This window comes from Peromyscus californicus, unplaced genomic scaffold (assembly GCF_007827085.1).
Source record: "Peromyscus californicus insignis strain IS unplaced genomic scaffold, ASM782708v3 Scaffold_13__1_contigs__length_99412109, whole genome shotgun sequence".
Lineage (NCBI taxonomy): Eukaryota > Metazoa > Chordata > Mammalia > Rodentia > Cricetidae > Peromyscus > Peromyscus californicus.
Window position 1 is genome coordinate 2,200,796 of NW_026294424.1, and position 14,673 is coordinate 2,215,468.

The window sequence follows — 14,673 nt, forward strand, 5'->3', positions numbered from 1 at the left end:
GGACCCCTTCAGCCCATGGCTTTCCTTTTGAACAGCAGGGAAGACTTGGAGTGCACTCATCCTTACAGTGAACTCAGCTACAAGCAGCACCTTTTTTGGTAATATGATAAAGAGTCACCTTGGTGTTTTTGTCCTAGGAATATGAAGACAAGGCTGGAAGACCAAGCAGGCCACCCTCTCCAAAGCAGAATGTGAGGAAGAACCTGGATTTTGAGCCGTTGTCCACCACGGCACTCATCCTTGAGGACAGACCCGCGTGAGTCTGAGGAAGAGCCTCTGTGCTATCTGCTGTGGGGATGAGACTAGCTTGTCCACTCCTTTTCCACAGGCAGGAGAGCGGAGAAGAGGGGCTGGGTCTCTTGCTGCCTCCGCGTCAGCCTTCACTCAATGTGACACCAAATGGTGATTTGGGAAACTGTTGTGTGTCATAGAAATTTAACCAGGATTTTCCTTTCAGGCAGTATTTGCTTGTAGTTTATCATCCAGGTTTACATTGTGTAGCTGTTGTAAGTACAAAGCTAGTTTGGGAGTGCAAGGAACCCTGCAGGCATGCTCCACAGTGGTGCTTTGAAGGTGTACCTTTGTTTGCAAGACACCTCCTAGGGTGCCTGTGGAGTTTCTTAGGTGGCTCAAGTCAGGACTTCTCTCTCTCTGGGCCTTAGTATCCCCGCTGTGTGCTGAGGAGATTATGATTGGAGACCTTCCTGAAGGAGGAAGGCATAGCTAAACTAATCACCGAATTTACACAGAAGAGTGTGTTGGGGAGAAGGGTTCCCACTTGAGGAAGGACAAGAACAACAGTGGACTGTCTAGCACTGGGCCAGTCAATTCCAGGATCCTGTCCATCTCTGTGACGTCAGGCCAGCGAGATGGTCAGTGAGTAAAGAAAGACGCTTGCTGCCAAGCCTGATGACAATTGATGAGCTTGATTCCTGGCACCTGAATGGTGGAAAGAGACAACTGACTTTTGCGAGTTATCCTATGACATACACACACACACACCAGAAAAACAAAACAAAACAAAACAAAAAACCCACAGCAGGGGTGGGGGAAGAGAGAAGGAAGAGAAAATGTAATCAAACAAAAATAAAATGTGAAGTCTAATGAGGAGTATATCTGCCATTAGTTCCTGGTTCTTAGAGACCAGGAGTGAGGGAAATCCTGAAGAGGAGGTTGGAACTTTAGGGTGAAGAGAAGACCAGCTCTTTTAGTGTGCTGAGAGGTAGACTGGGGGCTTGCCACCTTTAGCCAGAGGCAGTGGGTTGCAGTCTCACAGGGAACTTAGGTGGTTATGGTACTTGTGAGATGTAGGCCAGGGGTCACCACATCTCATTAAGTCAGCTGCCAGAGTCCACTGGCATTTTCTATAGGATATGTGTAGCTTCTGTGTGCATTTGTGTAGAATAAAGGAACCATAGAACTATGTAGCTATTGCTCTCATTGCTGTGGCCAATACCTGGCAAAAGAAGCTTGAGGAAGCACGGGTTTATCTTAGCTCACGGTCTGAGGATCTAGTCCATCGTGGTGAAGAAGGCATGGTGGGCGGGGGGGGGGGGGGGGGGGGGGGGGGGGGGGGGGATGTGAGGTTGAGGTGCCAATCACATTGCATCAGCAGTCAGGAAGCAGAGGTAGTGCTGGTGCTTAGCTTACTTCCCCTCAGCCTTTGGAATGGTGTCACCCACAGTCCTTCTTTACAGCAGTCTGGAAATACCCTCACAGACACACCCAGAGGAATGTTTCTTAAGGGGTTGTAGCAGACAGTGTGATCAACTGTCACAAGAGCCGATTTGAAACTGAGCACTTAAACTGGCATTTCATATATACTGTGAGGTCATCCTGATGCAAGGATCAGCTGTTGACACTACTGCTTTGCAGTCAAATCAGTTTCTTTGGAGAATAGGGTGACTTTTTCTATATCTTTATAACCCAGTATTTCACAGTGAATATTTTGCTTTGTAATTAATGTCTTTGCAGGGAGATAGCTTGGTGGTGGAGCCCTTGACTAGTGTGTGTAAGGCCCCAGGCTCTGTCCTCAGCTGAGCAGGGTGGCACATACCTGTAGTTCCAGCACTTGGGAGGCTAAGGTAGTAGCGTCTCCTGGGCTATGTAAAACTGTCTCAACGAAACAAATATGGTTTTAGTTTATGAAAGAACTGTAGTTTTAAATCATTGATATTTTGACTTTGGGTTTGGCAACTTTTATACAATAATGCTTTAGGGATTTTTTTTTTTTTTTTTTTTTTTTTTTTTTTGCCTCAGACTTTTATCTATTTGTAACATGCAAACCTATTTATTTCTTGTCAAGAAATCTCCCAGCAAAACCAGCTGAAGAAGCCCAAAAGCATAGACAGCAATATGAAGAGATGGTGGTACAGGCCAAGAAACGAGGTACTGTGAGAGCGAGTCAAATTCTGTGGTGTGGGGGCTTTCTTTGTATCGTGTTGGAGCTCTTGAACTTTAACCTCGATGAAGGTTTTCATACTTTGACATGTACAGTTTTTCCATCAAACCAACAAACATGGGTGCTTCTCCCCATTCCTGGTAGCATAATAGCCCTCCATGAGAGTAGGGTGTGGTAGCACATACCTGTTAACCCAGCACTTGGGAAGTTGAGGCAGGAGGCTCTTGAGTTCAAAGCCAGTCTTTACTATATAACAAGACCCTGTCATGAAGAGCACATAGACTTAGGTGAGAAAAGAGACGGTAGGATAAGTGTGCTGGGAAGAGTTGTAGCCACTAGTGACATGCAGCTGTGTTTCCCTCCTTGGGCTGTTGTTCTCACAAGATGTGAGTAGACTTGATAAGTTCCTTTACAACACCTAATGTCTTAGTTAGGGTTTCTGTTGCTGTGAAGAGACACCATGACCACAGCGACTTTTATAAAGGAAAATAATTAATTGGGGCTGGCTTACAGTTCAGGGGTTTAGTTCATTATTATCATGGCGGGGAGCATGGAGGCATGCAGGCGGACATGGTGCTGGAGAAGGAGCTGAGAGTTCTACATCTTGATCTACGGGTAACAGGAAGTGAACTGAGACACACCTCCTCCAACGAGACCACACCTCCTAATAGTGCCGCTCCCTGTGAACCTACGGGGCCAGCTACATTCAAACTACCACATCTGAAACGCTAGAGAATACTATGACTCTAAAGTGTTGTTTTGTCTTTTGTTTTTCGAGGCAGGGTTTCTCTGTCCTGGAACTCACTTTGTAGGACTCTAGAGTGTTTTAAAAGTAGATATAATAAATAAATGGAATGTCATTCGCCCTTTAGAAGGAAATTCTGACACATTACAAAATGGTTGAACCTGATTGATCCAAAGTGAAACAAACCAGGAACCAAATGACAAATGCTATGATCCCATTTCTTTGGGGTGCCAAGAGGCAGTGTATTGAGATCCTTTAAGCAGAAGGGGATCTACTTGGGGAGGGGCAGATAGGGAGTCAGTGGTTAATGAAGACAAATTTAGACAAGGAGAAGATGAGAAGGTTCTAGATATGATAGTAATGGGGGTGTACCATGGTATGAACAGATGTTATGAAATTATATGGGTAAAGTGATTAAAATAGTAAATTCTATGTTATGTCTCTCCATCACAAAAAACTATAACTGTCCTCAAGTATCCATGAGTGAGTGGGTTCTACAACCTCTTGCTGTTGCCAGGATCTAAAGCTGCTCAAGGCTTGTTTATAAAATGGCATATCTGTGTACATATAAACTGTGTACATCCTTCTGTATACTTCAGCTCACCTGTAGATTACCCACAGTGGTTTTACACTACGTAGATATTTATCAGAGGATTGTTCAGGGAATATGACAAGAAAACAGTCTGCACATGTTTGGTACAGGCATGATTGGACTAGCAGAGTCAGAGGCTGGAGAACCCATGATGTAGAAGTTACCATTGAGTAAACTAAGGAAATTGTGTGCATGGTCTTCCTCAGAAGTGCTGCTGGTAAGTCAGGAGTAAAGTACAAGGGGCTGGAGCCACGGCTCAGTGGCTGAGAGTACTTGTTGCCCTTGTGGAGGACCCAAGGTCGGTTCCCAGCACAGTATGGTAACTCACAGCCATCTGTAATTTCAGTTCCAGGGTTTAATGCCTTCTTTAGACCTCTGAGGGTACCAGGCATGTACATAATACACATGTATACATGTAGGCAAAACACCCATACACATAAAATAAAAAAATAATAATTAAAAAAAAAAGAGTACTGCACAAGCTGTTAGGAGTTAGCTTAGGGGTCACATTCAGAAAGAGTGGGGAGCGTGAGTGTTCTTGTGATACATTCCGTTGCTTTGATTGGATGGTTTCATAGGCTTGTATGTTTTGTATTCATTGAATTATATTTGGATAGTATACTTTTCTAGAAGAGTAAATTATACTCAATGCTTTTACTGAAGGATGGACAGTATAGTGGTGTATAGTCCATGGGGAGCAGGCTATGGTAGCATTTACCTGCAATCTCAGCTCTCTGGAAGAAGAGGAGGAAAGTGATGGGTTTGGGGCCAACCTGGGCTACATATCAAGACCCTGAGTTCAAAAAATAAACCCATAGGATGTGAAGTGAGTGTCAAGAATAGACATGTGCTATCTACCCACACACACACACACACACACACACACACACACACACACACACACACACACACACACACGTGCTACTGGTTAGAAAGGGCATCAGGTGACTAATCACTGTCTTACTCTTTGAGGCAAGATCTCTTGCTGAACTTGAAGCTTGTGTGTTTTTGGCTAGACTGGCAGCCAGCAAGCCCCAGCAATCCTCCTGTCTCTGCTTTCCTCAGTGCTGGGGTTACAGGCAGGCAGAGGACCATACCCAGCTTTTATATCGGTGTAGAGATCAGAATCCCAGCCTCATGCTTTTGCAGCAAACACTTAACCACTGACCCCCCACATCTCCAACTCCTGCTTCACTGTTATTTTTCTGTTTTTGCAACGTGATTCCTTTTTGAAGAATCACAGAACTTGAACATGGTAGGTACTGGCTGCTCAGTGTTTTCTTCTTTGTTTTAATTATGATTTATAGAGCTTAAAGAAGCCCAGAGGCGGAAGAAGCAGCTGGAGGAAAGGTGCAAGGTTGAAGAAAGCATCGGAAATGCCGTCCTCACCTGGAATAATGAGATCTTGCCTAACTGGGAAACCATGTAAGCACTGTCTCCTCCTGCTGCTGTTGCTGCCGCGTGTGGCCACTCCTTTCTTGAGTCTGTAGGCGGCGGCAGCTGTAGTTGAATGAACACCTTGTGGAGCCTTTGATAAAATTATTTTTTGCCATGGTGCAGTCCTGTTGTTCCTGCTGGACATGGTGACACCTTCTTCCAGTTTATCTTTTGAGAGACTGAGCCGTGTTTGTAAAGCTTATGCCTGTGTCACTCCATACTTAAAATTTTGGTAACTTTTTGTGAGTCTGTATATGAAATTTGAACTGTGTACCATAGTGGACAGCTTTCTATGTGAGAGGGGCTGCCCTGCCTCTGCAGACTGTTCCCTGGGACTATACCAATAGGAATTGCTAATCTATAACCTCTGAAACTTTGCCTGCCCTTTCCCTGTCTACAGTGTCCTGAACCTTCTAAATCCTGTTTTTTTCTCTAGCTCAATCTTCCCAGGGAAGATATCTCCCCCCACAGCTCCACCCCCATAGAAGACTCCTTTGAGTCTCCTGGCACAGTCTGCTTGAGCATCTGTCTCTTTCTCAGGGTGGAAACCACTTGTCTTTGATGTCATCCTTCAGTGTCAGTACAGAGTGGCACCCCACAGCATCCAGCAGCTGTGGCATCCTCACTTCGGAGGATCTGCTGTACATTTCATTTTATTCCTATGTGGCCAGCACAGGCAGGGTCATTGTGGCCAGCTGACTTGAATGACTGTGCTGTTCAGATGTTGCCGGTTAGCATCCTGTCTACAGTAGTGTGTGGCTGTCACCTGTCCCTGGGCTGCCCTGTGAGGCCCCTTGGAGCCTCCTTCCCACTACACTTGTGTAGAAGAGAGCTACCGCCATGCCTCCCTGTGCCCAGCACGCCTCCCCCATGCCCTGCACTCTTCACCTGTGCACAGCTCTTTACAGTCCTGTAGGAGGCCACTCTGTCTCCTCTGTCTGTGTTTTCTGCTCAGAAAGCCCTTTCGGTCCTTCAAGTGTGCAGGCTTCTACCAGTCACTCGCAACCTGGTTCTGGAATGTTTCTTGGCTCTTTGGTCTGTGGTGTTTCCTTCCCAGTGCCTGTCACAGCAGTGGAAGGGTTATCTGGATTTCAGTAGAGCCAGGAGGATGAGCTCCCCAGGGAAGGGCCAAGGGGGTGAGGCTTGTGTCCCATGAGCCTTTCTCATCTCGTCTTTCTCAGAGTAAACTCAGAAACTCCTGCTTCCATTCTGTTCAGGTGGTGCTCTAAGAAGGTTCGAGACTTGTGGTGGCAGGGAATCCCTCCGAGTGTGAGAGGCAAAGTATGGAGCTTGGCCATTGGCAACGAGTTGAACATCACCCACGGTGAGTGGCTGCATGATCCTAGGTTCCCAGGACCCCCTAGGTCCATCTTGGTGTTCTGGGACTCCCTTCTGTCACTTCTGCCATGTTAGGGAGGATGGTAACCACTGCCGTGAAGCTGTAGTGGAAAGGCCAGGTAAATCTGTCTTTTCTGAGAGGGTGTCTGGTAGTGGGTTCAATGCTGGCTGCTCCAGTTTCCAGAGAGGTCAGAGCAGGTTTCCTAAAGAAAAGGACAGCAGACACAGGGCTCCAAGTCTCAGTGGGGTTGGGTAGGTAGGATCTCGTCTCAGAGTCAGACAGGAGAGTGGAGGTCGTTAGGGACTTAGGGTACCCTTTGGTGGTTGGTTGGTTTGTTTGTTTTTTCAGCCCAGTATCATTAGGGCATCAAGCTAGCATGTGAGGGAGGGAGGAAGACCCTTGCTTGAAGTTTTTAAGCTGTTTATCATGTTTTTCAAGTACTTAGCTCCATACTAGAGTGGTTGACTAGCATGTGCAAAGTCCTGGATTCAGTCTCTAGTATTACAACTTTGAGGAAAAGCAAGTGGGCATGGTGGTACACACCTGAACTTGAGAGGCTGAGGCCAACGGGTTGTTGGGAGATCTAGGACGGTCTGGGCTACAGGGTAAGACCCTGTCTCTAAAACGAAGCAGATCTCCAAGTCTCTTAAGTGCTCAGCTTTTGTGTGCTCTGCCACACCAGCCTCAATTTACTTATTCATGTATAGTGCCCAGTTGGGCTCTGGATGTCAGAGTTCTAGAAGCACACAGATCGAACATGAAGCCTTAATACAGGGGAGTTCCATTTCCTCCTGTTGAAAACAAGCTGTCTGGCGGGCAGGCCTTTCTTCTTCCTCTTACGGTCCCATGCCTGCCTGTACATTGAAGTCACGCTGCTTTTACTCTGGTAGAGACTCTTAAGTTGAAGGCAGATTGCTTCTGCCTTACCCCTCTAGTTAGGTTCCTGTGCTCATCTTGACAGTGTGGCTTCTCCCGGGACTGTTCGCTTTGTTCCAGGCAGTGTCTTCACCTTGAAAAGCAGAGCTGTCAGTCAGGTGGTGACGAGTTTCCTTCAAGGAGGATGGCAGGGCAGGGAACCTTCTTCTCCAAACTCCTTTTCTGGCTAAATCTGTCCCTGCCAGAATTTCTCTGTAAGATCTTTGTGTGAGATGTGTAATATGTGACTTGAAGTATCTCTTAGCCTCTCAGAAGAAGAGGTGAGAAGTTGCTGAGCATGCAAAGATCTGTGTGCTTGAGAGTCTGCTAAACTCCACCAACAGTTCCTGTGTGTCTAATTGGATGCAACATGTAGTGCTTGCGTATTTAATTTTTGGCTCTCACTGATGCTTGGGTTTAATTTCCTTAAGACCTGTGATGGACTAGATGATGACAGATGGGGCTAAGCAGCTACCTAATCGTGTATACCTCTTGCCCACCTACCTGTGCCTTGGTACCAGCTCACCCTGTCATATAGCTTATGTCTGTCTGCAGTGAATGCTGCATCTTGTCCAGTGTCCCCACTGTAGTGACCTTACTGCACTGCTGTCTACTCTGTCCTTTGTGCCCAGCCTAATCTTCCGAATGTATCAGGACCCCATGAAGTATTTGTTGAGTGAATGAAAGTACTTTATGAACTTGCTTCTGAACTCATCTTGCTGTTTCTCCCAGCCAATCTGAGACAGTGATCTTGGTCTGTTGGTGCCAAGCACCAGCTGCTGTTCACTATGCCATGTCTTATTTAACATCAGGCGGGTCTTGGGGGCCTCTGTGCCCTGTATCTGGATGTGGAAGAGATTTGGAGACTTCTGACAGTTCTCTGACAGCAAGAATCCTTGTTCTTTGAGAGCTCTGCCTGTTCAGGGGTACCAGTTCCTACCCCCCACTCTTGTAGCAGCAAGATGAGGAATCCTGTGCCATATGGGCAGCAAGCTCCTCATGTCCTTATTTGAAGATGGTGCTCATCTTAATCCCAGAAGTCATAGTACTGAAAGTTAAAATTCTGAATATTGAAATCCTTGAAACTGAATTCAAAAACAATCCCCATGGAGAAAAGGCTACATGAGAAGGCCAGAGTCTCTGGAAGGATTGCTCATGCAAAGCAGCAGGGTCAGAAAATGCCCGGATTTAAAAAACAACAACAACAACAAAAAAAAACCCATGTGTCTGCAGTGGTGTTTCTCCAAGCTAATGACATTCAGTAGCTTTTCAGGAACTCAAGCAGCATTTGCCTGAAGATGTCAGCAGTTACTTACTAGTTGAAAATAATTATATGGGATACTTCTTTCCAGAAGCTGGCAACAGTGTTCCAGGCTGTTCATTGGTACTGCTTCTGCAGCTTCTGCTTCTGTAGTTTGTTCAATGCAGGTGGAATGGATGCAGGAAGTATGGTGCAGGAGGCCAGGCAGCAAGTGTCGCAAGGAACAGTCGTGTCTGTGTATGGTGAATCCTAGAAGAATTTAGAAAGTGAACATAGATGTGTCTCCAAGGAGAGCCATGGCCTAAAGGAAAGAGCAACATAGTGAATTGTGTCAGCTTTTGTGGGCTACCTCCATGGAGCTGCCCATATTCTACCCCTGTAAAATGGTTTCCTGTATAAAATGTCCTTTACTCTGTTTTGTTTTTAAGCACCCCCCAAATTGTCAGCATTTTTTGCAGTTTGTTATGTGTGTATGTGTGTACGCATATGTGCATGTGTGTGTGTGTGTGTGTGTTAAGACTGTATTGTTTTTTATTTTATGGGTATGGGTGTTTTGCTTGCATGTATGTCTGTGTGCCACATGTGTGCAGTGCCTGCAGAAGCCAGAAGAGGGTGTTAGATCTCCTGGAACTGGACTTACAGATGGTTGTGAGCCACAGTGTGGGTGCTGAGAATTGAACCCAGGTCCGCTAGAAGATCAATCAGTGCTCTTAACTGCTGAGCCATCTCTCTAGCCCCTGTGTTCTGTGCTTTATCTTCATACTACTTTCAATATTCCAAGTAGAAGTTGTATATAAACTTTAGATTGCCCCAGTTCATTTTGTGCATTTCTTTCAGATTTGACTATGTGAATGTGCATTACTATGGTGTTGATTGTGTGTGTGTGCAGATTGGACATCTGCATTTGTAGAACATTCTTTGAAGTCTGGGCTCTTTGGGTGACTATATGTGCAATGGTAACCTGTCTTAGTTTTGATCAAAGATTTAGGTTGTCTGACCCAGTGTTTCACGTGGCTAGTTAGGAACCTTGGTGCACAGTTATGAACCATAGTGATAGCTGTTCATATATTTTGCTTTTCGGCATATTTCTGTGTATGTAGGCCATCTGTTTGTGATTTAGGTATATAGTGCCTTTCATCCACTGTGATGCTTACAAGTCACACTGCGATGCCTGTTTTGTTGTACAAAGCAGCACATGAAGTGGTCTGTTGTTCTTATGTTTCTCAAATCCCCCTCTTGATGTAAGTAAATGTGTTTACTTTTTTTCTTTTAGAATTCTGTTTTTAGGATTTTAGACTTTCAGGATTTCAACATTTAACATTAAAGCATTTGGGATTGTCTTTGGAGATTATGACTCAAACCCATTAGAAATCAGTCAGGCTCTTTGCATCCATCCCTTAGTCCATAGATGAGAGACTGATTGATCTCTTCAGTCCCAGGGCATTTGGTCTGGATACAGAGGTGAGCAAGAGACTTTGACCGTCCAGGAGGCAGTAGGCCAGTCACAGAAAGTCAGCAAGATGAGAACAGGTAGCTGTGGAGTAGTGGAAGGCACCAGGCACTGTGGCAGTGTTCGCAGTCTGCTTTGTAAAGGGCTCTCTTTAGGCAGGGTGCTTTCAGGCCAAGCTGGGAGGAGTTGTGGAAAGAGTGCCTCCTTGCCTTGGTAAAGGAGGTAGTTGTGTGTTCTCTGCTGTTGGTGAGGGAACATGTACAAGTAAGACTCACCAGAGCCTTTCTTTCAGAGCTCTTTGACATCTGTCTTGCTCGGGCCAAGGAACGGTGGCGGTCCCTCAGCACTGGAGGCTCAGAAGTGGAGAACGAAGGTACAGCTCCTCCCTCACCGAGCAGTCACAGCAGCGGTACTCACCAGCTCCAGTGTGGCTTTATGGCAAAGGGACTATTAGAAAACAAAAATGGAAAGGAAACAACTTTTAGAAGAACTAGAACCCCGCAGTTCCTGAGAGGGTTTGTGTCTCCTGCTCACACACAACCAGTTGCTTCTAATTACAGTTGCCCACGAGCCTGGTTCATTGAGTGTTAGCTTCTAGAGGCTGCAGCAGTGTGTATCTGTGAGGTTAGAGGAAAGACCCATTGCACACAAGAATGATGCCTCTGTGGGTGGGCAGTGTGCTTTTCATGCTGTCTTATATGGTGTTGGAATTTAAAAATACAGAAAACATTACTTATGAATATTTGAACATAAGCTGTTCCTATTTTTATTTTTATTTAAATTGACAAGATTTTGTGTGCCTATCATGCACGTTTTGAAGCATTTATAATATTACGATAAAAATGTAAGTAAGTGCCTTTAAATAAGTTTTAAAAAATTCAGAATTATGTTTTCAGGATTTTAGACTTTAGGGGTTTCAACAGTTAGGATCTAAGTATAAATCTAGGTCATTTATGCTAGGTAATACACATTACCTCACATAGATTGCTCCCCCTCCTCTATCTCAGCACTGGGTATGGAGCTCAGGGCTTACAAATGCTAGGCCATCTTTTTGTTACTGATCTATGTCCCTAGTCTAGTTTGGGTTTTTTTAATGGGGATAACAATTTTCCTCTGTTCACGGCCTGTTTCAAGGATACAATGTATAATTAGCTATAGCTACTATTTTGTAGGGATTTTCTCTAATCTGAAATTTTGTATCTTTTGACCAGTATCTCCCTGGTTCCTTCCTGCCCTACCCTCCCCTACCTCTGGTAAACCCATTCTGATTTCTGCTTCTTTCTTTCCTCCTTTTTTTTTTTTTGTTTTTGTTTTTGTTTTTGTTTTTTTGAGACAGGGTTTCTCTGCCTGTCCTGAATCCTGCTCTGTAGACTAGGCTGGCCTCGAACTCACAGAGATCTGCCTGGCTCTGCCTCTCGAGTGCTGGGATTAAAGGTGTGCACCAACACTCCACCACTGCCCAATGATGATTTCTGTTTCTTGGAGTCAACATTTTTAGATTGAATCCACAAATGATATTGCACAGTTCTTGTCTTTCTGTGGTTGGTTTTTTGCTTAGCGCAGTGTCCCTCAGCTCATCTGTTGTCCGTATCTGCTACCTTTTCTTCGTCTGTTTACCTGCAGACAGCCGTGTAGGTTGATGAGTCATGGAGATGAGATACCGTTCTCATTTCCTTTAGCTGCACATCCAGGAGTGGGATTGCTGGATCATATTTAGTTTTTCTTCTAACTTTTTTTCCCCCAAGTCAGGGTTTCTCTGTGTAGTTTTGGTGCCTGTCCTGGATCTCGCTCTGTAGACCAGGCTGGCCTGGAACTCACAGAGATGCTCCTGGCTCTGACTCTTGAATGCTGGAATTAAAGGCGTGTGCCACCACTGCCCAGCTACTTCTAATTTTTTGAGACAACACATAACAAATTCTCACCAGAGATTCTTTAGGTAGAACAATCATCTTTGTTATGATTTCCCATGCCTGGGTTCATTGTGTGTATTTCCCAACTTGTACTTATTTTCCTGATTGCTGTTGATGACAAGTAATCTCAAACGAGATTTTGGTTTTTAGACTCTAGAAAATAATCTGATGTTCTGGCTGGTGCCGTGAGACATTTTGATCCCTAAAGTGAGACACTACACTTGCCATGCACTTTTCATGAAGGTGGACACACTCTTCACGTGTAGACGAGGCGTCTGCTTGTGTACTTGTGAAGAGCTTTCTCTAGCTCACGTTACAAAGCTTCAGAACCTTGTCATGACCCCTGTCTGTGCTGAGGTGTGCAACGGCTTTTGCTTTTTTGACAGATGCTGGGTTTTCAGCAGCAGACAGAGAGGCCAGTCTGGAGCTTATTAAACTGGACATTTCCAGAACGTTTCCTAATCTCTGCATTTTCCAGCAAGTAAGTGGTGGGGATTTGTCACAAGTGTTCTCCGTTTAAGTTTTATGAATATCAAGCTGCATGTATTTGTAGTCCTATTGGAAAGGTTACCTAGGGTTTTGGTGGGGAATTAGGTGGGTGTCACTGACAGTGCATTTAGATATTTAAAATGAGAGTAACTGGTTCTTATTGATCATATTTCTGTTTTAAAGGTGATTGGTTGTTTTTGTAAAGTGTACATGCCAGAGCCTCAGTAGGAGGTGGTGCAGAGGGCTTATGGGTGGTTGTGTTGTTACAATGTTCCTCATGCTCTTCTGTTTTTAGGACTGCAGGTAACTGTGTCCTCTTGGTAGGAGCCTCCATGATTTCAGGGACCTGCTGAAAGTAGGGCCAGGAAGGAGTGCCTCATAGTGGTGTAGCCAGAATGGTTGGCTGAACAGGGGTCTTGGGATTTCTGAGATGATGAGCCAGGAGGTATAGGGAATGGACTCTTGTCTTTGGATGTTGGGAGCAAGAGAGGCCTCCCCTCAGTCGTTTGGGCACATGCAGAGATGGCTGGCAGCAGATCTTAGAGTCTTCTCTCAAGGCCTTGTGTTCTTTGAGCCAAGAGAGGTATACCCAGAGGTTTCCTTTGGGCCCTCCCTCCTGCAAGCTAATAGTATCACTAGCTCTCTTCCGTATTTCTGCACCTTTCCCTTCTCAGTGCTCACTGCTTTATCTGAGAGCCTAGGCATTGTAGATCACCACAGCAGCTCCCTCACCTCTCCTGGCTGCCCTACCTCCTTCCTTTCACCTCCTTGCCTGCTGATCAGTATTGGAATCTCAAGTCATGCACCATGGTTCCCAGTTTGTTACCCTGCCTTACACACCATGGCTTACTGGGGAAAGGTGGTGTAACAAACTGGAATGAGTTGTTTAAGTGGCTGCAGAATGAATAGGCCCAGAGCATTGAGTTTAGGTGGGCTTGGGAGCAATGTGGTTGGGCTGGACCGTCTGACAGCACAGGAGAGGCACTGTCCTCTTCTGGAGTGTGGAGAATCAGCGGTCGCATACAGGAAGAAGAGAGCAGTCTTGTCTGTGCATGCACTAGGTGTAATTGATGTAGTCTGGCAGAGAGCATGTGCCAGGTGGAGGCACAACTGTGACAGAAGTGTTGGGACCCTGTTCCTGTGCAAGAATGAGTGTAGGGACAGTTGTCCCTGCAACCTCTTTAGAGGATGCAGAATTGGTGGATGCAGAATTGGTAAGGACCTCTTCTAAGCTAGAGCAGAGTGTGTTGAGGGCAGAGTTCTAAGACTCTGGTTTGTGGCTGAGAATCAGGCAGCAAGCATGACTTGGCCAGGCATCAGGGACTAGCCAGCTTCGAGGGCAGCACCTGTCTGAGTACTGTGGGTGCTTGCGGATAGAGGGCCAAGAGGAGTCTTTGGGTTCTAGTGACGGGGTTGTTGCTGTCTCAGTGATTCCACAAAGCAGGGTCCCAATGTCTAGGTGTGGAGGATCTTAATTCAGCTGGAAATGCTTGCATTTGAGCTTTAGGACTCTTTCAGTCAAAGCAAGGGAAAAGTCTATAAAGCTGTCCAGTAGTTTGGTCCAGTGTCTAGCCCATAAACCCTGGGAGTACTGCCCAGGCTTGGTGGCATGTGTGGACTTAGCTGGGCAGCATCTTCAGAATGGCCCTTTCTCTTTCTGAAGGAGTGCCTTTCTCTTCCCACACACTTTTGTAGGCCTCAGCCCACACCATACCTTGTTGCCCACTGCCTGGTCATCTCCTCTGAGGCCTTCTACTTCCTGGACACTTAGGCCTCTCCACCTCAGTGGGGGCTCCTGTGACTCTAGCTCTGAAGGGGCTTAGGCAGTGCTGCTTTATGAAGGGGGTTAACTTTGGTCTCACAGATTTGGGTTTGATTCTGATCAGTTGCCTTCTTGCTAGTAGTTTGGCCTCACGTAAAATATTTAATCTCTCTGCCCTGTAATCTGTTCATCTGTGACTAGGGATGATCTCTGCAGCCTTAGAGCCTTATTCACAGTACTTGACTCACAGAGGGAAGCCATCAGTGCTAACTGACTATTAATTATCTTTGACTGTATTTGAAACTAAATGACAGTGGGATTCACCAAAGACTAAAGACTTTTCACTTTTGGCTGCCCAGAAGTGGGGACATG

At 45.7% G+C, this 14,673-nt stretch overlaps 1 protein-coding gene across 2 annotated transcripts in view; it reads left to right on the forward strand.

Annotated features, from left to right (window-relative positions):
• LOC128109054 (TBC1 domain family member 14) overlaps positions 1-14,673 on the forward strand; it is a 178,050-nt gene that overhangs the window by 145,476 nt on the left and 17,901 nt on the right. For both annotated transcript variants that reach the window (XM_052736087.1, XM_052736091.1), the window contains 6 exons: positions 138-256; positions 2,306-2,388; positions 5,046-5,163; positions 6,393-6,499; positions 10,433-10,513; positions 12,437-12,531. In XM_052736087.1, the coding sequence (XP_052592047.1) occupies positions 138-256; positions 2,306-2,388; positions 5,046-5,163; positions 6,393-6,499; positions 10,433-10,513; positions 12,437-12,531 (603 nt within the window). The remainder of the gene's footprint in view (positions 1-137; positions 257-2,305; positions 2,389-5,045; positions 5,164-6,392; positions 6,500-10,432; positions 10,514-12,436; positions 12,532-14,673) is intronic.